The sequence below is a fragment of the Dryobates pubescens genome, chromosome 7 (assembly GCF_014839835.1).
Source record: "Dryobates pubescens isolate bDryPub1 chromosome 7, bDryPub1.pri, whole genome shotgun sequence".
NCBI lineage: Eukaryota > Metazoa > Chordata > Aves > Piciformes > Picidae > Dryobates > Dryobates pubescens.
In genome coordinates this window covers 14,763,914-14,791,487 of record NC_071618.1, presented here as the reverse complement: position 1 = coordinate 14,791,487, position 27,574 = coordinate 14,763,914, and the positions used below count along the sequence as shown (strand labels likewise).

At 39.0% G+C, this 27,574-nt stretch overlaps 1 protein-coding gene across 1 annotated transcript in view; it reads left to right on the top strand.

Moving 5' to 3' along the window:
- PCCA (propionyl-CoA carboxylase subunit alpha) overlaps positions 1-27,574 on the top strand; it is a 313,957-nt gene that overhangs the window by 101,804 nt on the left and 184,579 nt on the right. Inside the window, exons 10-12 of the mRNA XM_054162910.1 lie at positions 11,459-11,561; positions 15,949-16,043; positions 23,143-23,293. Coding sequence (XP_054018885.1) covers positions 11,459-11,561; positions 15,949-16,043; positions 23,143-23,293 — 349 coding nt within the window. The remainder of the gene's footprint in view (positions 1-11,458; positions 11,562-15,948; positions 16,044-23,142; positions 23,294-27,574) is intronic.

Sequence of the window (27,574 nt, the reverse complement as noted above, 5' to 3'; positions counted from 1 at the left end):
GGTCCAAGTAAAAGTGTGGTGAGGCCTGTCAGACTATATCACTCTATCATGTTCTCACTCTGGTAAGCAATGTGTGCTTACTGTGGTAGGGGTGAACACTGGATGGTTGGAAACTTACCCAGTTCCACACGCAACTGCACGCAACACCATTCTCGGTCTGGAGAGACCGATCCTGTGGAGACACGGAACTCCAGAGAGGATTGAGTCAGACAACGGAACTCATTTCAAAAGCAATCTTATGGAAAATTGGGTCAAAGAGCACGGCATTGAGTGGATATTCCACATTCCCTACTATGCACCAGCTGCAGGGAAGACTGAACGCTGCAACGGTTTGCTGAAGACCATTCTTAAAGCCTTGAAAAACTGGGAGAAACATCTAGCACAGGCAACCTGGCTGGTAAATAGTAGAGGTTCAGTGAATTGAGCTGGACCTGCATACTCAGATTTGCTATGAAAGGTAGAAGGTGATAGAGTTCCTGTTGTTAGAGAAAAGAATCTGTTGGGCAAAACTGTTTGGGTATTTTCTCCTGCAGAAGAGGCCAAACCTGTCTGAGGGGTGGTTTCAGCTGAAGATCCTGGTCAAACTTACTGGATAATGTAAGAGAATGGTGAAATTCAGTGTATTCCACACAGAAATCTAACTCTAGCTGAGAGAGTTTAAATTCAGTGTTGTACAGATAAAACATTGCGCCCAAAAGAGGAATCCATGAGGCATCTATGGTGCATGAACCCCAAGAACCCTGAGAGTCCCTGTTCATTTTCTTTGCCTTGTCTGCAGAGAAACAGTTGTATCAAATCTAAACAGGAAAATGAGGTTTTGTTTGTTAGAATAAAGTTCTAGAATAAGCTGCTGTCTTACAAGAATACTTTGTTCTCGCTGCTTTAGAATCCAAAATTGCTACCTTGATCTCATTCAGGCACCAATTGCATCTGTTGTATTTGAAAGGAAGGCATTCCTTTTCTTGTTTTGCTCAGAAAAAGAGCAAAGAAGTTTGATTAAAGTAACTGTTTAAAGGTAAATTTGATCTATAGTCATGATTGCTGATTTATTTTGGAGAAAAGTTGTGGTTACTGTTTAAAAAGTCACTTGGTAGAGCTGACTGCTGTTAACAATACCTATATAGGAATGTTTTCTTGTACATTTGCATAGAACATTAATTTAGTGATACTACTTTGACCCAGTGATATTAAATGATATTAGTTTGAGGGGCTTTCCTTGGAAGTATTGTTCAACTTACTATTTGCCATTGGTGTCCTTAGAATAATAATTTTCACTAGTTATGCAAGTGACTACAGTATAATTTTGTAGAGTGATATCTAAAAGGTGCAAAGAGGAAGAACACCTAACCTGAGTCACAGATCAACACTAGTTACTGATGCTGTGTGAAGGAGAAAAGCTTGTTTTAACATTCATGGATAGGCAGCAAAGAAGGCAAAATGCTTGGTGTAGAGAACTGAAGATAGAAACAGATATACTTTGCATTTACATATGAAGTAGAGCATTTAGGTTTCTCTTACAGGCTGTCTTGAAGAAATGAATATGTATAGTATTTGTTGTACACAGCCATTGTTGCAGAGCTAAGAGTGTTCCTTTTTTTGTGAGGGAGAACATCCAACTGAGTGTGTTGAAAGAAGCTCAACTTGTTATTGCCAAAACAATGATAGTTTTAATATTGCATAAAAACTTGACCTCGTGTATCATTGTGCTGTATCCAAATCCATGTAATCCTAAAAATAAACTCATTTCCAGTTATTGGCAGACTCTGCAAAGGCATTATCTGAATGGTCTTTTGTATTTCAGAGTTCATAGATGCGAGATAAGTGCGAAGAATTGTTGATAATGTTTTGATTTGTGAACTTGCTTTGGCTTTATCATGTGGGATTACTTTCAAATGCTATGGGGTGGCAGGGAACTTACCTAAACTAATTTTGCTTGAAACTTCTGGATTTTCATGAGACTCAAGTTTTCCTTGTCTCAACTGGCTACATTTAAGGCTTAAATGTGTTATGTAGTGAGACATAGAAATAGCCCGTGGAAATGGAAAAGATGTATCTGAATGACTGTACTGCTGCTGTTACAGAATTACTCACTGTGGTAATTTAATGATTGTTCATCTTTTAAATATCCTCAGTTATGAAAACTTCACTAGATCCTCTAAGTATTATGATTATTATAATGGTGTACTGTGATGGGACAAGGGGCAGTGGACACAAAGTGGAACACAGGAAGTTCCACCTGAATGTGGGGAGAAACTTCTTTACTGTAAGAGTAACAGAGCACTGGAACAGGCTGCTCAGAGGGGTTGTGGAGTGTCCTGCTCCAGAGACTTTCAAGACCTGTTGGGATGAGTTTGTGTGACCTGCCCTAGGTGCCCCTGCTTTAGCAGGGCGGTTGGACTTGATCTTCAGAGGTTCCATCCAATCCCTACCATTCTATTATACTAGTTAAAGCTAAGATTTCTGTAACTTGTAGTTAGTGCTTATAACTAGAAATAGGAGAATAATTTTACCACTGTTTATTTTTTCTTGTATTGTGTCTGTGACTGTGGAATGCTGTTGTGTTGTTCCTTGCCTCTATCAGAGTAGGGCTTCTAACTCTTACTTCTATTACTTTTGTCCAAATTTCAGTCAAGTTTTAGCTTGGAATTTTGTCTACGGTTCAAGCCACTAATCCACTTCTGAAATCAGAAACAGCCCTATTTTCACTCTGACCCCTAGTCAGTTCTCTTGGTTTGTGTAAGTAGAATCTAGGTTGCACTTTCTTCACATAGCAGATACCTACTTGAAATTATATTGCAAATGAAGTATGAATTTCTGAAACAGGTTGCAGTGAATTTCAGTTTGTAGGTTGTTAACATCGCAAGGAAGTTTTGGTGCTAAATGTATCTAAAAGTACTTCTGTCGATAATAGCAACTCTGGTCTTGTATGTGAAGAGCCTCTTTGCTCACATCTCCAAGTCTGATCTGAAAGTGTTTTTCAAATGTGGGCAATGTGAAGCTCATAATGAAATACAACAAAACATGGCTGGGGTGGATGTCTGAATATCTGGAAGTAATCTGTGTCCTTCCATCTTTGTGCAGAAACTGTCTTGCTTTCGGTATGCTTATAACAATTGTAACTAAGCCTTTAGGTGCCATGGCTTCAAATGGTCTGCTGGCAGCTCTGAAAAGGAATTAATTTAGGATGCTATTCTATCCAAAGGTTAAACTTTCTTGCAGAGATTGTGGTAGATCTTCACACGAAAAAAACTTTCTGGCATGTAGGTTTGGTATCAGAGGCCATCATACAAGGAACTACTGGCCCTTGTTTTAAACTCTATGGATTTGCAGATAGAAATTAGTTCTGCTAGTTAGTAGTTTGAACTGCAAATGTGATAACCTTTAAGTTGGAAACTTGTACTGGATTATTTTCTAACAATTACTTTTTGAGAAATTTGGAGTTTTGTGCTAACTTCTAATTCCAACACTTGCCCCTGCCAGTTAGTCTCAAATTCTGTAGCTTTTCCTAGATACTTGAGTCTTGCCTGTTTAATAAGTATCTGTTTTGAAAGCTTTCAGCAAGGCAGCTTCCAGAAACAGGTATTTAGGGGGATGAAAGATTTTGTTTTAACTTATAACAGTAGGAAAACATAAGTTGTCCTGTTACCTCAAATTCTTTCTTGGTTCTTATGCCAATTTTATAAACTTGAATTAAACATCTGCTCTCAAACTCCAAGAAGCCCTTATGATTCCTCTGCTGTTGTCTTATGGTACCAGGCTGTGTTTACTTTCACTGTCACAATTGTTGCTCTTCATTGCAAATTATACAACAGGATACATGGGAGAGTTACTAGCAAACTTTTTGGGTCTTCCAGTGGCTCTGAGCAGTGGAACTGGAAGAAGTTCAGGTGGAATGATACATGACAAGTCATTCTGAATCCTTAGCCTCTTGAGGCAAAGGAAATATCAAGTGTGCAGTATGGGAAGACAATGCTTTAAAATACTGGACATCATTCCCTATTACAAACCTATAGACTGAGTTTCATTATCTTCCCAAAGTGGTGGATTTGGACTGTCAGGCTGCTGTGCAAAAGTGAGTGTATGAGTATCCTTGGTCTGTCCACCATAGGTGTATGCTGTAGAAGTGTTCAGGTAAAGGGAAGGAGTCAGTTGGGTGAGTGAAGTATAGTGTTTTTAAGTGTCTTTTTAACCCCAGATTTCCCTGCCAGCTGCATGTGGCAATCTCGGGAATGCTTGGAATACTGTTTTTACTTTGGAATCGACTGAAGCAATGTATATTGGTTGTGCACAAAATAAAACACATGACTATTTATTGGTTATTTAACATTTATCAGTCACAGTTTTAGAGGGATTCTACTGTAGTTGTCAAATATCTGTTTTTAACTAGATGTCCTTTCTAAGTTTGGCCTTGGCAAGAAAAGAATGTTTTATTTTACTGTTTCCTGATACTGGAAACTGAATTATTACATGATGAGTGCAGTCTTTTGTTAGTGTCTGGCTGCCTCCAAAGAAAGTGGTTGTTTTAATTAAGGCATCAGTGCTGATTTTGGAGCTGGAGGCAGAAAGTTGGCATGGGCTATCTCACTTCAGACAACCACAAGAAGGCTTGTGGAAAGATCAGAGAATGGTTTGGGTTGGAAGGGACCTTAAAGATGATTTAATCTCACTCTCCCTGCCATGGGCAGGGACACCTTCCACTATATCAGGTTACTTAAAGCCCTCTCCAACCTGGCCTATAACACTTCCAGGGACAGGGTGTCCACAGCTTCTTTGAGCAACCTGTTCCCATGCCTCACCACCCTCACAGTGATGAAGAATTTCTGGGGTGGGTTGAAAATTCCCCCCAACGTTAAATTTGTCAGACTAGCCCAGCTGGAAGCAAATGAAGCTGTATTTACAAGCAAAACTACAATCTACAATGGAATGCAATGAATATATACAAAATATACAGTATTTACAATATTTACAATTTATAAACAGCACAAGAACTCCCCCTGGCCAAAACCCAGGGGAGCTAATAGCTTCTCCCTCCCTGCCCTCTTCTTTGCCCCCTTGGACACAAAGGGACAAGAGAAAAAGAGCAGAGGGTTGATTTGTTGGACTTAGCCAAAACAATGCAGCCAAGGTCAAGCAAGTTAGTCTCTCCCAGAGTGAAGAAGCAAACGGAGAGAAAGATTGTTTGTTACTACCTTAAGTCTGTTATCTCTCCAATGGGATTGTTTAGAATTATCATTATTTTCCTTTTTATACCCAATAGTAATTTATTTACATTTTACTACTTTCTGTTCAAAATCTATGGAAAATTTAAAAGGTACAGCCTAAAATGACCACACTTTCTTTAAAATACCTGATCTCAATCTGCCCTCTTTCTTTTTTGAAACCATTACCCTGTATCCTGTCACTATACTCCCCAAAAAGAGTTCCTCCCCATCTTTCCTGTAGGCTCCCTTTAAGTATTGAAGGCCACTACAGGGTCTTCCTGGAGTCTTCTCCATGCTGAACAACCCTTACTCCCTTAGCCTGTCCTTGGAAGTCAAGTGTTTCAGCCCTCTGATCATCTTCATGGTGCTTATCTGGACTGCTTGAGCAAGTCCATGTATTCATATACTGGGGGCCCCAGAGCAGAACACAGTACTCCAGGTATGGTCTCACAAGAGCAGAGTGGAGGGAAAGAATCACCTTCCTCATCCTGCTGGCCATACTTTTGATGCAGCCCAGGATAAGGTCGGCTTTCTGGACTGTGAATGCACTTTGCTGCTTCATGTACAGCTTTTCATCCACCGACTGACATTATCTTCCTGGACTTGTGCAAAGCATTCCTGGTCTCTGAACTGGAGGGACGTGGACTTGATGGGTGGACCACTTGGTGGATAAGGAATTGGATAGATGGTTGCTCTCGAAGAGCTGCTATCAATAGCTCAATATCCAAATGGAGACCTGTGAGTGGAGTTCTTCAGGAGTCCTTCGGTACTTGGACCAGTGCAGTTTAACATCTTTGTGGGTGACAGGGACAGTAGGATTGAGTACACGCTCAGCCAATTTGCTGACAACACCAGGCTGTGTGGTGCAGTTGATAAGCTAGATGAAAGTGATGCCATCCACAAGGACCTTGACAGACTGTCTCCAACAGATACATGGTATTCTTATGTTGGGGGGCTGCAGAGCTGAGCACATGGGGTCATGAAAGAGAAGAGTAGAGGGGTAAAATCACCTCCCTTGACCTGCTGGTCATGCATCTTTTGATGCAGCCCAGAATGGTTGATGCTTTGAGCTGCCAGTGCACACTGCCAACTCATGTCAAGCACTGCATCAGTCAGCATCTTCAAGTCCTCCTCTGCAGGGCTGCTCTCAATCCACTCATCAACTGACCTGTACTTGTGCTTGGGATTGTCCCAGCCTAGGTGCAGTAGCTTGTACTTGGCCCTGCTGAACTTGAGGTCTTCATGTGCCCACTACTTAGGCCTATCAGGGTTCCTGAGCTTGGTGTCATCAGCAAACCATGATCGACACTGTTGCTGGCAAAGATATTAAACAGTACAGGTTCCAGTAGCAACATCTGAGATATGCTACTCAGCATTGGTCGCTATCTGGACAGTGAGCTGTTGACAGCAGTTCTTTAAGTGTGACTATCCACCTCATTCTTCATGCAGAGAGTTATCCATCTGTTAAATCCAAATCTCCAGGTTAGAGTCAAGGATGTTGTACAGGACAGCATCAAATGCTTTGCCACAAGTCCAGTTGCTCTTACCATATCCACCAATGCTGTAAACCCTGTCATAGTAGATCAATAAATGCTTTTGTGCAACTTACATTTCAGTCTGATTAAATGGGCTCTAGGGAGAGAGGGGAACCTCTAAGACATTTTGTTCTTCCCCTTATAGCATCATGCATGTTTGAAGGGACCTGGGAATATAATCTCCACCAGCTTCATCCTCAGAAAAGGATCAGCAGTGAATATGAAGTTGGTTGTTTAGAGCTTTGCTTAGTTTGGTCCTGCACTGAGATTGCACAGCCTATCTAAACAGCCATGTTTCTCAGTTCTTTCTGATTGGAGACTCCCCACTTGAATTTGTGGCCACTGCCCCATTTTTCTGCTGTGCAATGCAATAATGAGCTTGGCTCTGTTGTCTTAGTAAACTCCTTTTTACATACTGGAAGGCTGATCTTAAATGTCTAGTAAAGCCTTGTCTGTCCTGTTTAACAAGCCTGACTGTCAGTCCTGGTGCACTCTCTCTTACTTGACCTTATCAACATTTTGGAGCACTAAATATTTTGTTAAAAATCAAAGCAATGAATCAACAGCTGCTTCCCTCTCCCAACAAACAACAACAACTAAACTTGCCAAAATCCCCTCCAAACCACTTACAAACCACAGAAACATCTCTCCACCTCCCCACAACTCCACAGCCTGAATACCCAAAACAAAACCACACAGGCACTCAAGGTGGTGTTGAATTTGCATTGCTTAAAGAACCTGAAGAAGAGATCCTTATATTTAATCCAGTCTTTCATAAAAAGTTTGGTCTTAAAACTCAGGCAGCCATTCCTTGCAGCGTTGTAGTTGTATAATTTGTTCCACTATGTCAGTTATCACAGAATGTTAAGGGCTGGAAGTACCCTCAAAATACCTAGTCCAACCCTTCTACCAGATTACACAGGAACCCATCCAGGAGGGTCTTGAATATCTTCACAGAGGGAGATACCACAACCCCCTGGGCAGCCTGTTCCAGTTATCCTAAGGATATTGCAGTTTTCTGTCTAGTTCTGGCTCTAGCTCCTGTTGCATGAGTTGAGATACAGGAGCTTGAGTAGACCTCCAGGGTTTGACTAGTGTGGATTGCCCACCACCTACCCTAAGGAGAGAGAGTAGTTTTTCTGTCTGCCTTAGGCATAGATTGTGGTGGCCTTTCAGCCCCTCTGCTTCAAGCCCAACTTTGGCCAAGACATCTGATGTCATGAATACTGCTTCATCTGGGGCTATGAAGTCACCATGTGTACTGTATGATGCCAGACTGTTAGCAGTGCTCCAGCTTACTGGCTGTGTCTTCAAGGGACTGATCTTGAGAATGAGTCATCCTTGGAGCAGGCAAGGGTCTTTTTCATCAAGAAGCAGCCTACCAGTGTATGAATAGGGAAGCAGCTAGCAGATGATAATGGAACCACCTAAACCCAGCAAATCTGTTTATAGGAAAAAATCTTACAGACTGTCACTAGAAGTTGCCAAGAACCAAAGAAGAAACCTTAATAGAAAATCTTGCCTGAATAAATAAATAACTTGCAATCAAAATGCCACCCCTCACCTCTCCAGCCTTACTGGCAAAACTACCTCTACCGCTAACTGCTCTTTATAAGAAGCTCCAAAAAGTATCTTCTGTACAATCCACCTTAGGTGGTTCTCTTTGTTGTCCTCTTTGCAAACTGGCTCAGCTGGTGTACCTATAATATGGAGTGCCCGATGTTGTTTAATGGACAATTAGTATTTGCTCTCCTCCCTCCCAGCCCCTTGGTCTTACACAAGAGCAGTATGAAGATGGTTGTATTGATAGGTGGTTAGTGATTGGAGTGATGATCTGTGCAGAGCCTTTACTAAAGAATCTTCTGACCAGAGTGCCTCTTTACTTTGAGCCCTAGCACAAAGGTGTCGACCTACCTGGGTCTTCATATAGATCGGGTAGCCTTAATGATTATGTCAACCTGATTGTCTAATCAAAAGCCAGGGCTTGATGAGGCTGCAGACAGTTTGTTGCTTGTACAGTAAACTGTAGCTGGGCCTAGGCCAGGGCAGTAAGCTCAGTTTTTCCTGTCCCAGGATTCCCTGCACTTCTTTGCTGGGGCTAACATGGGCAGGAGAGTTTTGGACTTGGTCAGACATGTAAGTAAAGTTGTGCTGTGTGGGGAGTATCTTCCTTGCAGTGAGGCGCTCTCAGGCTGTTGATTGCTGTAAGGTAATGCCCTAAATACAATCTCTATTATAGCCTAAGCAGCTTTTTTTTTCTTTTAAAAAAGTGTTTAAGAGACTCAGACTCATCTCCATTTGGTTAGCGTGATCCCTTTAAGAAAGGTGAAGTGTATTTATGGCAGTTTTCATCACTGAACAAATGCAAGTGCACAGATTTGTAAGACACAAACAAGGTCAGCATACTTGACTGAGATAGGCATTCCTGTTATATAAAATTTAAAAAGATTTACAGATGTATGGATTAGATAATTAGGCACCTGACTATTTTTTTTAATGAGTATTGCAGCTTAGATTTCTAATTAGCACATACTTCAGTGAGGGGAAAAATAGTCAATTGTGCACAAAACTGTTGGATAGAGTGTTTACAAAAGGAAACAGAGCCTTTGATGTAGGAGTTAAAATAGCTCTAGATCTGTTTCAATAAGAAACACTGTGTTTAGTGTTTAGATGTTTGTTACTTTATTTTTTTTGGACATATCAGGTAGTGTACAGAGTCACAAATTTTGTTGTCCCTTTGTTGATTTTGTATATTGAAGATGAAAATGAAATTTGGGAAAAATTATACGTTGAGTATGATCTCTAAATTACAGCATATATCTTTCTCTAATCTTGAAAAAAATGTGAATACCTTTGAGTATACTCACAACAGAGTCACAGAATGCCAGGGGATGGAAGGTACCTCAAGAGATATCTAGTCCAACCCCCCCTGCCAGAGCAAGGACCACTTACACCAGATCACACAGGACCACATCCAGGCAGGTCTTGAGTATCTCCAGGGAGAGATGAATGAATATGAATATCTCCAGAGAGATATTCAAGAGATATTTCTTGACTCTATACTGTAAATATACCTGTCTCATGGTTCTGTTGTCAAGATTTTCTTTGTGAAATTGAACTACATTTAAGAGATGTAAGGCATTGAAACGTTATCTCAGTTGTGCCTTAGTTCTTACTCTGGGCACAAACATCAGGGCTGCTGCATTTCAGTAGCCATTCCCACAGAAATCACAAGTTTTCCAAACCTATCAATATAAAGGGCCAAAATTGCCAGTTGAAGAACTTGTGGAAGCCTTCTGTGGAGCCTTTGAGTCTGTGCATTATGGTACATTTCATCCTGAGAAAGCTGTGCCTGAAGTTGCCTCTCAGCAGTTTTGTCTAATAGGAGTAACCTTCTGCCATGAAAAATAAAGCTAATAAATATAGTAGTGAATTTATTTGTTTGAAGAATGGCTTATGTAAAAGGGAAAACAAAGTATATGAACTGCCCAGTATAATAGACACAGAACAGCAGGGTCTGGAAGGGACCTCTAGGGCTCATCTAGTCCAATCCCCCCCTGCTGAAGCAGGTTCACCCAAGTCAGGCTGCACAAGACCAGATCCATGTGGATTTTAAATATCGCCACAGAGGAGGCTCCACAACCACTCTGGGCAGCCTTTTCTAGTGCTCTGTCACCCTCCAAGAAAAGAAGTTCTTTCTTAGGTTTGGGTGGGACTCCCTGTATTGTAATTTGTACCTGTTGCCCCTTTGTCCTATCATTGGGTACTACTGAAAACAGTCGGGTCCTCTTGATGCTTGCCTTTTATATGTTAAATACTGATAAGATTCCCTCTTAATCTTTTCTAGGCTGAGGTCTCTCAGCCTTTCCTTGTAAGAGAGATGCTCCAATACTCTAACCATCTGTGTAGCCCTCCACTTGACTCTCTCCAGTACTTTCTTGTCTTTCTTGAACTAAAGAGACCAGAACTGGACAGGATACTCTAGATGTGGTCTTGCTGAGCACAGAGCACGAGAAAAGAGTACAGGAGCAGAGTACATGAGGCAGGAGACCCTCCCTTGACCTACTGGCCATACTCTTATGGAATTGAAGAATTCTTAATGCACCCCAGGATACCATTGGGCTTCTTGGCCACATGAGCACATTGCTGGTTCACTCAATTACACTGTAATGCAGGGAAAAACAATCAGTACATCTGGAGTATGCTCTGTGAAGTATTGCATCTTCAGGTTGTGTTCAGTGATTAAATTTGTCTGCAATACTATACCTGAAGTTCTTTCATCTAATTAATGTGCGACTAACTCTTGTTATTCTTGGATTTTAAGAGAGCTATGTACCTTAAATAATGGCGAATTTCACCTTTGCTTCTGTGTGACAAATACTTTATAATTGCTGGTTGTTAATATTCCGTGGCTTTATTATTTTTACAGAAGAATACACGGACAAAGAAAATTCATATGAATGAGAGTCATAAATGCACAGGGTTTTTAAAAAATGCACTAAAAGTCACTGTGCTTCAAGATTGTTATCTTTTTCTGTTAAGAAAATGAATAAAGGGATGCTCATTAAAGAATCGATTGCAAATGGTAAAGCGTGAGGTTCTGGATGTGTGTGTTGATTGACGAAGACTGTCAGATGACTGGAATGAATAGGTGTCCCTTGTGTGTATTTCAGAATGTGACTTTTTAAATACAGTTTATTCTTTTTGTTTTCATTATTTAAGGGAAGGTTTTAGGTTTTCGTCTCAAGAAGCTGCTTCAAGTTTTGGCGATGATCGTTTACTGATAGAAAAGTTCATTGATAACCCTCGTCACATAGAAATTCAGGTTTGTATTGTTACTACTGCTACTATTAGTTATTGTTTATTAATTTATTTAATACAGTTTGAACTATGATTCTATGAACTTATAAATTAACCAAACTTCAAAACATTTCAAACACTGTACTAAAAAGGCCTAGAGTATTGTGTTTTCCTGTGTCTTAGGCCATTCCTTGAACTGCATGGCTATCACGCACAATACAGCCTTCCTGTTTTTATTCTCCAGCTGTTCCTTAGCAGGAAGACACTGAACTGTGCTCAATTTCTTGGGGGAGGGGGAAAGGAGGGGGGGAAGTTGTAAGCATCTGTCCTGAGGTCTGGAGCTTGAACTCTGGATCCCAGTTGCAGCGTTTGAGTGCAGTGGAGAATGTAGGAATTCAAGCACTGCTGTGCTTAACATTTTTCTGACAAGTTCTAGGTGGTTTTGTCAGCATTTTGGATTCTGTTCTGAATTATCTAATGCTCCCTGCTCAGGAGGATTTGTATCCCAGTTTTGGTGGATTGTGGTTCAAAGTCATCTCCTTAACCTCTGGATTGTGACCATTTACATGTTTGATTGGATCTAGTGTTAAGCCAAATGCACTAATGTAGAATTAGACTTGTTTGTTTCAGACTCTTTAACAAAATCATGATTTTAGACTATGTGATGTTTGATCTTATGTAGGCAACTCAATTGGGTTTGTCAATAGCCTTGAAAGAATCTTTTCTGTCAAGAAATCTTTATGGAAAATGTCCATTTTCTCAGCAGAAATTGAATTAATTTTTGTCCAAAATACAAACTCTTATTTAGTTCTGGCATGCTTTCTTTTGCAGTGGGAGCCTGAAGTATTTTGCCAGTAGCTTAATAATGGAATGAAACAACCACAACAATAAATTTGATAGCGTGGAATGATTTTGAAGAGGGGAAATACTTTACGTTTTTCACTCTACCAGACATGTGCCCACAATCCAATGCTTCCTGTGGTTTTTATTTATTGTATGCTCACAGGCTAACCTACTGCGTATGTGAAATAAAGAACTCGCTGTAAAAATGAAATTTAAACCCTAATCAGTTCTCTTTCAAAGGGTCATGGAGGGGTACATTGTGAGCATTTAGTTTCAGCACTGATCTTAGGTTACAAAAAATGTCATATTGCTGTAGCATCTTCCTACATTCCCTTGTTATGGCTAATAATTTTTGGCTACTTGTGCTTCTGGTTTGTTTTGTTTTTTTATTTTCCATTTTTTGATATGCAAATCAGTGCACAAAGACCTATTCATTTCAGTGCTTGCAGATCTGGGAGCTTCAGCAGGTAATTACAGACTCTTTGGTGACTAAAGCTAGGTGAGATTGATTCCTCCATACTTTCATGAGTTAGGGGCAGATTTTACATTGTTCTGATTCCTTCAGGTTTAAAAAAGGAAGCAGTACTGTATTTAAGAATTTCACATAGATTAGACAAAGCAGCTTTCCCACTAATGATTTGTAGTTTTATTTATAGTAAGGTACACTTAATGTTGTTTTCCTTACACAAACACTTTGATGGTGCCTTTTAACAATATCGTAGCATATAATTTTAACTTAACGTTCTAATCAGCTTTAGGACGTTGACCTTGGTTCATTTTCAAACTGCTAAATATACAAACAATTTGAGACCAGATGTTAAATATTTATTAATTTAGCAATAACTTTGAAATAGAACTTTTTTACATTCTTATATAGTTCCAATGTATTGGTACTTAAAATTGTTATATAAGGGGTTTCCTGTGTCTAGCTATAAAACAATCGCTTTGTAAAACATGAGAAAGGGCTGAGACAATTAACAGGAAAACAGAGTCCAAATAGACTTTATACTTGAACTGATTTGAAGTCTTATTCTCCTGAAATATCTGATATAAAGGATTGGAGTTTAAAGTGAGAGTACATGGAACCTCTATCTCTTAATTGGCTAAATAGCAATCCTACCATTGGAAAAATAATTCAGCTGAATTTATCCTATATTGAATTTTGTCATATAGATGTACCTGGGACATTGTAATCATCTCATCACACAGGACTTGATGTTTTCATCTAGGAATATTTACATATTCAGGGAAAAAATGTGTAGCTGTCACATGGTGGATTTTTTTTAGTGAGATATGTCCTGGAATCTCATGTTATTTCAGAGATGACAAATTTCAACGTTCTGTAAATATCTTCTGAAATACGATGCTCTATGAAGTATGGCTCCTCTTTAGTTTCTGATAATAAGAACAGTGGACCCACAATGAAATTAAATGGCTAATACTTGATGGTATTTGCCTTATTCTGTTTATAATTATGTTTTCGTACTGAATCTTCACACACATCTCCTTGAGCCATATTATCTGATAAGGGAAAAACATTTATTTTAAGATCCAGGTTGCATAAATTAAGTGGGATACAAGAAATGTCCTGAAGTGAAAGAAAATATTTACGAGTTAGCTTGAAAATATTTTATTATTTCCTTCAGGAAAGTACAGATTGAGAGGAGAGAAGCACAGGAGATTTTATTGAAATATTCCAGGACTTTTTGGTTTACTTTGAGACTGAATTCTGTGGAAAGTTACAGGCTTTCTAACTGTGAAACTGAAGTGTTCACAAAGAATCTTCCTACTTGTGGTTTTTTTCCATTGAGTACCGTGTTTTGCTCTAGAGGTACTGTTTTAATGTAGAAAAGAAATGAAAAAATCCACCAAACCAAAACAATTGCAAAATTTTTAGTCCTCGCAAATATGGATTTCTGTAGAGCTGCATGGTGTTTAGTTCTGCACTAGGTGAGTTAGGACTTGGATAGGAGGTTGCTTCAGATGGTGCTGGCTTTTAAAAATTTTTTTGCTTTGTACTGAGTTGCCTCTTACAGAATCTAGCAGTTGGCTGGAGTACCCTGGTGCTGCTATTGCTAAATCTCCCCCTAGCCAGGGAAGAGGGTTCTGGGACACTGTAGTTTAGGAAATCTCAAAGTCATTGATCTTGTAGAACTCTTTTGGAGGGGCCTTTTTTTTTCCCTGCTGGAAAGCTCCCTAAATCTGTGGGACAACAACAGAATTTCTAAGGGAAAGATAGGTCAGATCCTATAGGGTGCAGAGCACTTTGGATCTGGTGCTGTACAGTGCACATGAGCTGTCTTCATGAGATCAGTGCCTCATTTTCAGTCACATCTACTCAGATTATTCACGCATCAGCAAACATTGGTGTCATAGATGCAGGAATTCATCTTGCTTAGTGCCATACTTGCTCTGTGGTGCTAAAAGGAATAATAAATAATACAGATTCGTTGTCACAAATGTGAGTAGATATGGTTGAGTTCACGCAGTTTGAGGAAGATTGTAAGATTGTCTCCTTTTATTCATCTTGTTGGTTTTCAGTGTAGAACTCTGCTATTAAAGAATGAAGCATGAACATTGGCACAGGTTCCCACAGACCAGAGCAGGAAGATAGATGGAAAAAAATGGATTAGAGGGAAAATTTTATAAGGAAGAACGGGAGCAGGTGTGGTCTGCAATGAAAGAAATTGTTTCAAGAATAAGTACGGAGTATAATATCTTAAGATTGGAAGTAGTCTTCTTGAATTGTCAAATCCAGTATCCTTCTACTGGAAATGGCTGCACTATACAGTCATTTTCATAAAGGGGTAGAGGTCTTTTTCCTACTTTTCCTTCTAGTTTGAGGTTGCAGAATCAACTGCAAGTTCTATTACACTGAATCTGTGTGTTTTCTGGCATGTAATGTAGGTAGTTTGCGCTAGATACTTGACTGTATGTTTAACTCTTACATGAACTGAAGCTGCAGCCACTTGATTTTTAAGAAATTTATTGAGACTGCTGCTTTAATTTCCATTGAAAGTACTGAGAAAGCAGCAAATTTTGCCCTCCTTAGTAAGATGGCAAAGAAAGATGCAGTAAGACAGAGATAGCTAACCTAAGAAAGCTCCATTAGTCATTGTTTCTGAAAACTCTTGTATGCAAGCTTTTTGCAGTTTGACATACTGTGAGACTTCTCTCTTCTGTTGACACAAGATATTGCTTAACAATATGCTTCTCAGTAATTTGATTATGCACTACAATTTTAAATGCTTCAAAATACAGTTTGAGTCGTATTGCCGTATTTTGATGTCTAATTTCTGACCTCTCTAATTTTGAGGTGGGTTTTTTTTGCCATATATAGGTTCTATATAGAGGCTTTGAAACAAACCTATTCAGACTTTAAAGACTAACTGAATGCTCTTTTTAATGTACACTTAATTTTCTACAACAGCTTTTCCCCCCAATCTTTCTTTCTAGATTTGGAAAAAAAAAAAAAAAAAAAAAATTTAACCTCCTGAATGCTACCTAATAGTATAATTTCAGAAGACGATATGCATACATCTGGTAACAGCAGCCTGCTACTGTTTCAGGTTTTGGCAGATAAACATGGTAATGCCTTGTGGTTGAATGAGAGAGAATGCTCCATCCAAAGGAGAAACCAAAAAGTTGTGGAAGAAGCACCAAGGTATGTATATTAGACTCTTGATGCAGCTTTGTAGTTACTGGAAGCACTTTTGACAAGTTGTTGATTTTATTTATTGTGAAAATGCAAACAAACTTTATTGTATTAAAGGCCACAAAAAAACCCCAATATGTTTAAGTTTGATGCAGTTTTGATAATGTACTTGAGAGTATTTTCATCTTGTTTCATGGTTTCTTTCTGTAAGAAGAAAACGGGTGTTGTGGTATTCGTTGTATTCATGATGTACAAAGTGGCTGGGGATCTTGCTAACCAAATATATGTGATACGTGAAGTGACTTTCTCATTAATGTATCTGTGATATTTTTCCTTTTCTTTGTTATTCAGTTTTGGGATTTAGGAGTAAAACACAGAATTAAGTATTACTTTTATCACAGATGCATGTATTTGACTTTTATGGTAATTGTGAGTGGGCCACATAATATTTGTTTCTATTTGAAATGGAACACGAAGTAGTAAATACTCTGGGCCACATTTAGTGCCGTTCATGGTAGTGAACAGTAGATATAGATATCCAGTAACTCAAACCCACTAAATGATCTTAATCCCACTGATTTCAAATGGAGCTGAAATATATTGTTGCTGTGCAAGGTATGATCTTGCTGTATTTTCTGCTGCATGGCATTCATTTGGAGAATATTTGTAGGGGGGAAAAAAAGGCAGAAGGAAGTTCCAATTTGAGAAAACCAGACATAAGAATATCACGGCCTGTGGGAATTCCTAGTGTAACGTGTTCACCAGCTGGGATGGTTTTGCCATTATTTTGTAGCACAGAACTCTGTGATACAACAATTTGGGATGTGTGGAAAAGCATATCATTCAAAGGATGTTTATTCAGAGGCAGCACATAAGCTGATGTTGAATTATAATTGTGGGACTGGCTCAGTTTAGGACCTAGGTTTTTAAACTAAAATCTGCAAATTTTAAATCTAAGGATGCAAACCCGTAATAAATGCTTAAATAACTCTTGTTGCTTCCTGGTAGTGCTTATGGATTTCTTATAACCTAAGGCTTACTACATTTCTGTTTGTGAAGTGTGAATAAGTCATGATACAATGTGTGTGTGCATATGTGTATCCATAAGCACTTATGAGAGGAAAATCTGTTGCCTCAAGAATACATGTAAGGTGCTGCCTGCCACTACCGCTTGCTCATTCTCTGTGCCTGTGGCCATATAAAGGGAGTGATGTCTTTCTCTCTCCACCCAGCTATGGTCAGAATGTTTTCTTTCATCAGAAGCATGAGCCTTTTAACTTTCTTGGGCTTCTCTGTTGGAGGTGCCAGTAAGTTATCACATCCCCCTCTGTAATTCCACAAAAGTGTGGACAAGTCAATAGCTTCCAAAATTTGGCATGAAAATTCTTCTTTCTTTCTTGTTGGTGAACGGTTTAGACTCTGCCAGACTTTTATTGACAGCTTTGGAAGCCTTATCTGCCTTATGGCCACTTACAGCTGGCTGCAGAATCTGTTTATTTACAAAGGGTTACAAGATTCTTGCAACTAAGCAGGGCACTACCTTCAGTGAGACATCTCAGAGACCACAAAGCTAGGCCTTACTGTGAATGCTGTTTAAGTTAGTCGCACTGATTAATGACTCCTTGAAACACTTTTATCTTGTATGACTGGGTGAAGGAAACATGCTGTCTTCCCCCCCCCCTGCTATTTTAAATAGAAGCCTGGGAAATAGGGATGCTGTGGACTAAAATATTTGTCTTTTGTACAATTCAGTGCTTTTGAATCTGGCCTCTTCTCAAGCTTCTTTTGATTTACTTTTGTCCTACAATCGTTTTCTGAAGTGTCTAGTTTAAGAGGTTGTTGAGGGCCTTTTGGCTTCGAGAATAATCTCTGATTTTCTTAAAGCTAAGCCTGCAGCTGTTTGACTTATACTTATGAGATCATTTTGTGTTTGAATCTCCAGTTTTCCTAGGGAAGTTTATTTTCCTGTAAAAAAAAACAACCTCTCTTTTTGAGGAGAGAAAGCTCGTTAGTTCACACCCTTATGAGGTGACAGTATTGAAAGATGACCTGGTATTTGGTGTGGTCAATACTTCAGTTTTACATAGGAAACCAACAAACTTTCCATATACTCTTTAGCAGAGTCAGTTGTCCTACTGTCTTTTGGGAAGCACAGACCGTAAACCACACTTGATCATCACCGATGTTTTTACTTAGTGCTGGGCAAAGTTAGTGCTATGCAAAACTTCCATTTTCTTTGCTTCCAGCTTCATACCTTTTTGAAAGATGCTGTTGGCTTCTCATTTCATCACAGAGGCTGAACTTTAAACCCATCAGTGACATTTAATAATCTATTGTTCCTCAGTTCAGATTGCATTCTTCCTTTGGCCAAACTTCTCTATTCATTTTCCAAGAAAGATGCTATGAGACAGGGTACTTTGCAAGAAAAAAGAGGAGGATGTGGTTGTATTTTCCTGTCCGCTAGAGCGATTACTAAGGGGTTCTTCCCCATGTGGAGAAACAAAGTCCATAAGCTCATCAGAAAATCTGATGATCCTTTAGGATCAATCAAAAGTAAGGGATCAGTGGAATGAAAAAGTCAACATTAGCTGACTTTGTAGTTGATAACTGGAAATTAAAGGAGTGCTCTTAAACTTCACTTTGGTGGGAGCAGCTATCCTATCTAACCATGTCAGAAAATGTTGAAGGAATATCCAGCTGTTCAGAGGCCCTTGGCTATCTGTACTATTTGATGCCCACAGTTAAGGTTTTGGAACGCTGTTACGGAGAAGAGTCACATAAAGGCCCTCATACTCACTGTGATCACCCAGCACTATCCTCTGCTGTAGCAGTTGGAGATTAAACATTTGATCCTCCATGGTATTGGGTTTGAATCATAGAATCATTTGGCTTGGAAAAAGGCACTTAAGATCTTCTAGTCCACCTGTAAGCCTAATACTGCTAAGTCCCTAAATACCACATATACACACCTTTTAAATATCTTCAGGGATGGTGACTCAACCACTTCTCTGGGCACCTGTTGCAATGCTTAACAACCTTTTCAGTGAATAAATCCTTCCTAATATCCAATCTAAATCTCCACTGGTATAACTTGAGGCCATTTGCTTATCTGTTGCTTGTTACTTGGTAGAAGAGAACAACACCCACCTCACTACAACCTCCTTTCAAGTAGCTGCAGAGAGTAGTGAGGTGTACTTGAGCTCCCTTTTCTCTAGACTAAACAGCCCCAGATCCCCACTCTTCATAGGACATGCTCTAGACTTTTCACTAGCTTTGATGCTTTTCTTTGGACACATTCCAGCATCACAATGTCTTGTAGTGAGGGTCCCAAAACTGAACACAGTATTTGAGGTGCAGTCGCTATCATATCAAATAATGGTGAGCTTCAGGACACTGGGTGTTAAGCATTCTTGTTACATTTCAGGCCTTTCCTGGGCAGGTAATGATGGAACAGCTCCCTGGCATTGGCTTCATTGCTGTCATGCAAGATCCACATTAGCATCCCCATTGAGAAGGTCCTTAGAACTTGCTAGCTGCCTGCTTTAGTCTCCTTTTTTGTCCATACTTCTCTTCAGTGGTCTATGCCCTTTGGGTTAAACATTAACATCCAAGATTTTCAGAATAAGGTAATTCTTGGGACAATATCTCAGCAGTTTCCCAAAATTTCCCTGAGTTTAATCTGAGACAGGAAATCATTTGTTTATTATGTCTTTTTTCCCCCTCCCTATCTGCATACACACAGAGTTATCTGTCCTAGCTTTTAGTTTTGTAATAACTTTTAAAATTGAAAGACATTCTTTCAGTTTGGGTTCAAAGGACAAAAATGTTTCTTTCTCTTTCTACCTGTGACAGATCTAAGAGGCAGGATATTTAAAAGGGAGGCTATTTTGCCAGTGACTTCATTAGAATGAAAGTCGAGCAGTTAAACCATCTTTGCTCTGTTTTTGCATACTCTGTTAGCTTCTTTCAGGAATATTTCTGTCCTTGGGAGGCACACAGACAGCAACTTCTTTCACCTTCTCTAAGCATTAAGCCCTCTCTGAAAGATCTCAATATACCAGATACTTCAGAATCATATTCCAGATTAGCTGCCAAGGTGCTGCCTGAAGCCACCAACAATTTGAATGAATGTGTATAGACAAGAACTTAGCAGAAACGTATGGTATTGAGCCAGATTCTGTGTACTATCTATCCTTAGACTTTTGCTCTATGTATGTATATCAGACTCTACATTTCCTACCACTCAGTCTAAAAATCCTTGAAGGATTTGAGGTTAAGAGAAACAATGAGCTTGTTCTGTTTGTGACTGTGTACATGGGCACAGTTTAGTTGGGGGTGGCAAAAATACGTTCACAAGTATTTTAGCATATTTATGCCTACAGTGTGGTAGTACATAATGGATATCTCAAAGGAGAATGTGGTTGTGGTGGTTTTTTTTTTGGTAGGCAAGTAATATTTTAAAACAATCTTTATGCCTATTTCCTATGAGTAGATAAACTGACCTTGACATGCAGAGAATGAAAAGTACTGTTCTCTCTCAGTGTAGTGGCATCTTCAGAGGAAGAGTAAACATTTTCTGTTATCACCTTATCTGGGAGTGGAGGTGATGGAAGTATTTTGGGGAAAATCTGATGAACTGGAAGAGGAGAGGAAACATCTTGCCCATGTGGTTCATCTCTTCTGGCTGTAGAAACAATGACACAAACCAGCTGTATTGTCTTTGATCAACTTTACAATAGCTTGAAGAGGGTCTTATGAGTGAAATGTTGAGTTTGATCTTATTTTTCCTTTTTGGCGCTTTTATCTTGTGAATCCTTTTTATTTTGCAGCCTTTCTGCTACTTCAGGAGCTATTTGGTAGAAAGAAAAACAGGTGTATGTGTGAGAAAAGGGATTTGAAATCAGGTTTAAAACACTGTTTTCAAGTGATACCTAATCAGACTGGAGAAGAGTTATTTTGGTTGTACAAAGTGCATTTTCAAGAAGGGAGAAACAATGTGTACAAAAGGTAAAGCAGGCAGGGGGAATAGAAGAACTTTGGTTAATTAACCTAGCAGGCTGCAGGGATGATCCAGTCATTTTAGTGTATAAAGCTTAACCATCTGGCAGAGATAAAGTTTAGCAGTGTGACACCTCTGTTCCTTTCTTTGGCTACAGCGGGAGGTGAACAGAGAGATCTCAGACCTGCGTTTAACAAACACAGGGAAGACACCACTCTAATAAGGGAAGTAATTCTCTTTCATCCATATGAGAAGTAATAATGGCTATTCTAGAGATAGAGTATGAAACCAATATTGAGAAGGTTCTGTTCTTCATAAGCCAGTCATTGACTTTTCATGATCAAAACCCTACAGAATCAAAATAAGAATTACTATTAAACTCTTCTCTATTGCCAGTGCCTATATTTGCTAGGGACGACACAGTTTTGCATATCTGTGTTTTCCTTCAATCCTAGTGCGGGATCCGATAGCTTTCTTGGGATCGATCTTTTCCTGGCGATCATGGTGTTTGCCAAGAAAGAATTTTTTTCATAAGTTCTGAAAATGCCTGCCTTACTGTCCATGAGAATCAGCCTGTGTGGGCACTGGAAGGATGAAGGTACTAAATAGCACTTTTTACATTAAGAGGAGGATTATGTTGTCTCCCAGTTTGCCCAGATATTGCCTCACTTTTTCTGTCATGTCGAGTATGGTTTGTTGTGGCAGATGTCTCTAGCTCTTCTGTGAATTCAGGTGTCACTGAAAAACTCTATAGTAAGTACTGAAAGATCAGTCCTGATTTTGTGCTGGCTTCTGTCTGAGTGCAGTCCTGGGCCCCAGATGGAGCTTCACTGACTGACAGGGCCAGTTCAGATACATGGAGGCTCCTGATTGCTCCTTTGCAGAATTAGGAACCACTGTTGAAAACACTTCCAGAATAAGTAACTTGTAATTTGGTATTTTAAACAGTAATGTAGAGGTAAGGTAAAAGTGACTTCCTTTTTCTCTTACAGAGGTACTTTTAAATGGTAGGGGAGTTACATGCCTAATTTAAGTCACCAGAGAAATGTAGTAAGCATATTTGTAAGTTCATATAAGATGGACAGCTACATGTTATCTTTCATTGAAGGGCAGTGTATCAGGGTGAGGAACAGCCCTTTTCACAGTTTTGATGGAAAACCACAGAAATTCCTCTAGCTTTAAATTCACAGTCTGCATAACTCATTCTAAATCTGATTTTTCAGTACGGAGGAGAGTTGCAAGTAAAATGTGTATTTCCTGAGTCCTCTGACTCACTGGACTTATGGAAATGGCATGTTGCTCTCCTAGAATGAGATGGTGCATTTAGGAAGTGTTCACAATGGTTTCCAGGGTACTAGCTCAGCTGCTCTTTGGGTGCCCTTGAGTATGACCAGGATTTGTGGAAAGGAATGAATTGCAATTAACAAACCTGCATGACTGGTCTTCAGCTTAAAAGTAAAACTGAGAGAGGAAATATGAAGGAATATGAAGGTTTAAGTCACAGTAGTGCTGATAATGTTTTAGTTAAAAATTATGAAAACCCCTGTTTTCTTAATTGCAGTCTCATTTAAGAAGCACAGATAAATACTTCATTAATTTCCTAAACTTCTTTATTGCATAGAGCACCAATTAAAATGGCCACACTGTTTTAATTCAGAGTCAAGAAACAAATTCCTCTCAGACCTCCTGTCTTTTATTTTGGCATTTGTATTTCCAGTGGATGGATTTATTTTTTAGTTACATTTTTTTTCCCCAAGTAGATAGACTTTCTAAAATATTATGGATTTGTATGTATCTATTTTCATTTAACTGGCATTATTATAGATTTCAGTGTGTGAAGATAGTTGTGGTCTGTTGTTTTATGTTTCAGAGAATACTGTTATTTATCCTGAATTTCCTTTACACAAGCAGTAATAGTGAAGCATGTAGTGTATCTGTTTAGGAGCAATGTACATGTAAAGGCATACATGTGGCTGTTTTGACATGTTATCATAACTTAAATGATGATGCTATGCTGCTTCTTTTGGTGGTAGTGTAAGCAGAAGACAAAGTTATTGAATTATTATTATTATTCTTTAACTAAAGAAAGGCATTTTTTCTGTATTGTAGCACTTTCCTAGACCCTGAAACTCGAAGAGCGATGGGAGAACAAGCAGTAGCTCTTGCCAAAGCAGTAAAATATTCCTCTGCTGGAACAGTAGAATTCCTTGTGGACTCCAGTAAGAATTTCTACTTCTTAGAAATGAATACTAGACTTCAGGTAAGAAAAAACAGCTCTTCAGATTCAGAAAAGTGTTATTTAAATAAACAGAACATAACCTCCTTCCATACTTAGGGGTCTGCTCCTGCAAAGACTTAAACATAACTAACTTGACGTGTGTGAGCACTTACCACTGAACTTAAAAGATCTACTCACTTAAATAAGTCTGCTCATACAAGATTTTGCAGCAGTGAGCCCTTGCACAGCACTCAAGTGAGTGTTTGGAGCTTTTGCTCTTTGTTACACTTGACCTAAAGACCTTGCAAGAGGTCACTGTTAAGTGCCACTGTGAGTTCACAGTAAGTGGCTAGCCACTGTGCTCTGATGCTTTTCCCTGCTGGGCCCTGAAGTTTCTTATTTTTTATACTTTGATCATCACTTACTGAGTTTCTCTAGGAGGATAATTAAAACTATATGCATATGTCATCAACAAAAAGCCTGCATGTGATTCAAATTGTGCCTGGAACATAATTATAAAAAGCATGCAAACGTGGTGCAGGTTTTTTTTATCATTTTGTAGTCAGTAGTAGATGTTAAAATCTATGCTGCAAATGAATGGACAAACAATGTTTTATGAAAACTGCTCCTCTACCACTTGTTTGGTTGTTCTAATGCATTTCTGGTCATAATCTAAGAAAGGAAGCACATAACTTGAAGTCTGGATATCATTCTTGAGGACAGGGAGAGAGTTCAGCTTGTAAGCAAGTAAATTCCATTATCTTTCTCCTCCTTTTCACACTTTGTTAAATAATACCAGAAAGGCTGGAATGTGTAATGAAGCAACAGTGTGATTAGGTTTTTGTTCTTCTAGCTACATTTCATTAGGGTTGTGTGCTGCCTGCTGCTTGTAGATGTGAGCAGTGATAAAGAAACCTTTGCATGACTATGTATAATGGCTAGATAAATTTATGCTTTGGATAAAGAAGTGAGAGAGAATTTGGGGGTGTTGCAATCTTCTAGATTGCAACGGAGGAAGACTGAAGGTAAAATTTACCTTACCTTGCAGGACCAGCAGTGGTTTTGGATTATTCATATCAGATACACCTCACATGCTTTTGCTGGGAGATTGCTGGGCACAATCTGGCCTGCCTTAGATTCAGCTACCAAGGGTGGTGGTTAATGACAATGTATAGTTCATTAAAATACTATGAAGAATTTCTATCTGTTTGGTCATATTTTTTTTTTATGCCTTCCCCAACCTTGTGATTTTTGAGAGAACACTTCTTAGTGACTTGCCATATTCTAGTTTGCATTGGAGAAAACTGATTTATAGTTCTGTGCATATCCCACCAGCAGTTCAAAACCATTTCCTTGCTGTTGTATATTATTGTCCATCAGTTCCTAAATGGAATTAGAAGTGGAGTATTCTTGGGATTGGTTCTTTTCATGATTTGTTTTTCAAAGATGTTATCTTGGCTGTGTTGTGGTGTCTTCCCTCTGCAATACATAGTTATGAGTTTTCAAACTTGCTTAGTTGTAGAGGTGTCTGCCTATGCACTAAGAAAGCATTCACAATTCCATCTTTAAGGACTTTAAAAGACTTCTTCTGAAATACAGCCTAAGCAGTTTGACAATCCCCTTTAATAGCAGACTTATTTTTTCCAACTCTTAAAGAAATTTACTAATCTTAAATTACAGAACTTGTGTAGATATTCTCTATTTCCTCCATCTTGACTCTATATTGCCTTTAATTAGCATTTCATCTTGGGGCTAGAGAGTAGCAATTTTCTGTGATTCTTCCCCAGGCTTACCCAACTGACCTGTCACTTCTTCCAGGTGTCAAGCTTTACTTTTTGTTCAGTCAACAGTTGCTCTCTTGCTCTTTTCTAGAACCAAACATAGAAACTCTAATGAAGCTTGCCCAGATTGGACTTCAGAACTAGGAGAGTCTCCAAATGTCCCTGTATTGCTTCAACGTTTTCCTTTTGCCTTCCTTAACTCTGAACAATGCCTAACAGGCTCACTTGCCAGGTTTTTGATTAATTCTCCACAGTTGGAAGAACTTTGCTAAATGATGGATGTCTGATCCATAGATGGTTCTCCGAAGGTCTTTGTCAGTGCGCACAATAGGCACAGCTACCTGTTGGCATAATCAGAACATGTCTACTAAATTATGCAGTATTTGTGTCTGTTTTACTGTTTCAGCAATCTCTAAACAGATCACTGTAGCCTTTTTACTTTAGATACAGACTTCAGAATACGTAGCTAACTAAACCATGACCAGTCCTTTGCACTGCCTGCTGATTTCTCCCCTCCCTCTCTTTGGTGTGTCTGTCAGATATCTTTCAGTGTTTTGTAAATTACTTTGCAGTAACGGAGAGTTGTATTATTATTTGTCTCTCTTTTTGGGAAACTCTTTGGGAATATACTTTTCCTGATATATAGTTTTGCAAAAAAGTCTAAGTAGTACCTTACAGGAAGTTTACATTTTCTTTAATTTTTACGTTAAGTGTTGCTGCAATACGAGGTTGGAAAGTGAAAAAGTTGGTGAATTGGCTCCATTGTGTCCTGTACACTACGCAAATCTGTTACAGATGTTATGCTCCCTCCGAGTGATTTCAGCTAGAATGATTTGTTCTTTGCTGTTGGCAATGTTCTTTTTTGTTGTATCTGCTGCTCTGCCACCTTCAGAGGCTAGCCAATAAGTAGGAGACATGAGATTGCATAATTGCATAATAAAACTAGGTACTTTTGCTTTTCACAGGAAAACATAGACATGTCTGCCCTAGCACCTACAATAGAACTCCGAACGTTGTCACATAGGGCACTTTTGGAGTGATTTTTAGGCAGCTACCGCTGTTAGGATTATTGAGGCAGACCAGATGTTGAATATTGGATTCTTTAGAGCTGCTCACCCTGTGTTGCACTTTGTGTTACCTAGTTGTCATCAGCCTAATCAAAGGCAGTCATAGTCCAGAATAGCCCAACAAGAGTTTTTGAAACAAATACGAAGTTTTTGACTGCTAAGATTGATAGCCTTTTTAACTTCTAAGTTGTGTCGTAATCTCTTTATCACACTACCATTAGAAATGCTTTCTTTCACCAGAAAAGTCTCCTCTTTTCACTGGAAGACTAGAAATGTTTCTCTGACTCTGTATGAATAGAGTCTACAGTTTGCAAATAAAGAATATCTGTTAGCATACAGGTGTGCAGCACGGCTAAGCTTCTTACTTGTGAATCAACTGGTGACAGCCAAGGGAAAAATAATGTATTCTAGAAGTTTGTCGTGCCTTGAAATGAGAAGCATCTCTTGTTGTCTTGAATAGAAAATCAAAATTGAGCCATGTGAAGAAAGGGCTTATTCTGAATACAGTTTGTATGTCTCGGGTGTCTCAGGTCTACTCCGAACCTTCTGCCTCTGTTGTTTAAATCATTGTGTGATTTAAACAACAAGGGAGCAAACCCCTTTTCCTCAAAACATGACAAAATTTGCTTGCAGTAATCTGATAGAAAAGAACATTTATGTGGACTGTATCCAGCACGGAGAAATTGTGAAGTAGGGTAATTTGAGTAGCACTGTCTTTCTCTCCTCCTGTGACAGTTTGAATATTTTTTCATAACTTTTTAGGGAATAGAAGTTACTCTTGTAGAAGACGCTGTTGATGTGTTTGCAAGATATATATTGAAAGCAAATGACATACCTGTATGTTTTTGTTTTACACTTAATTGTAATGAGATTATTCATTTAAACTTTTTCAAGTTCTTTTTAAAGTAATGTGATTCGAAGGCATAAAGAGTGTGTAAAATAACCTTCCGTACACCCATAAAACATTACCCAGTGCAAAGATTTTTCTCCATCACCTCCAGTGTTTTACAAAATTTTACTGACCTCTGGAAAATGTTATATTCCAGAGCTCTGTACAAAATGGGCTGTACCTGTTATGAAAGACAGAGGAAGAATTTTTACATGCAGCATATTTCTTTCTACCTCCTTTTTCATCTTTGTCTACTCATGAAAGTATAAAACACATGGCTGGAAATGTCCATAAGTAAGTAGAAAACCTGTTGGTGATTGTCTGGAGCTCGACTTCTTATGAACTCCTGATTCCAACAGTCTCTTAATGGTATCTAATATTCTGTTGCACATCATTAGGCAGCACCTGCTACACGTTAACTCAGTGAAGGAGAGAAGTGCTGGAAAAGATTGCAGCTGCACTGTGTAAACAGTAGCAGCAAAATGAAGATAGCTAAGTGATGAGCTGAGACTGGATTGCCAGCTAAAACCACAGAGAGGTGGTGACTTTGGTATCTGTAGCAGACCCATGGGACAGCAAGTGGTGG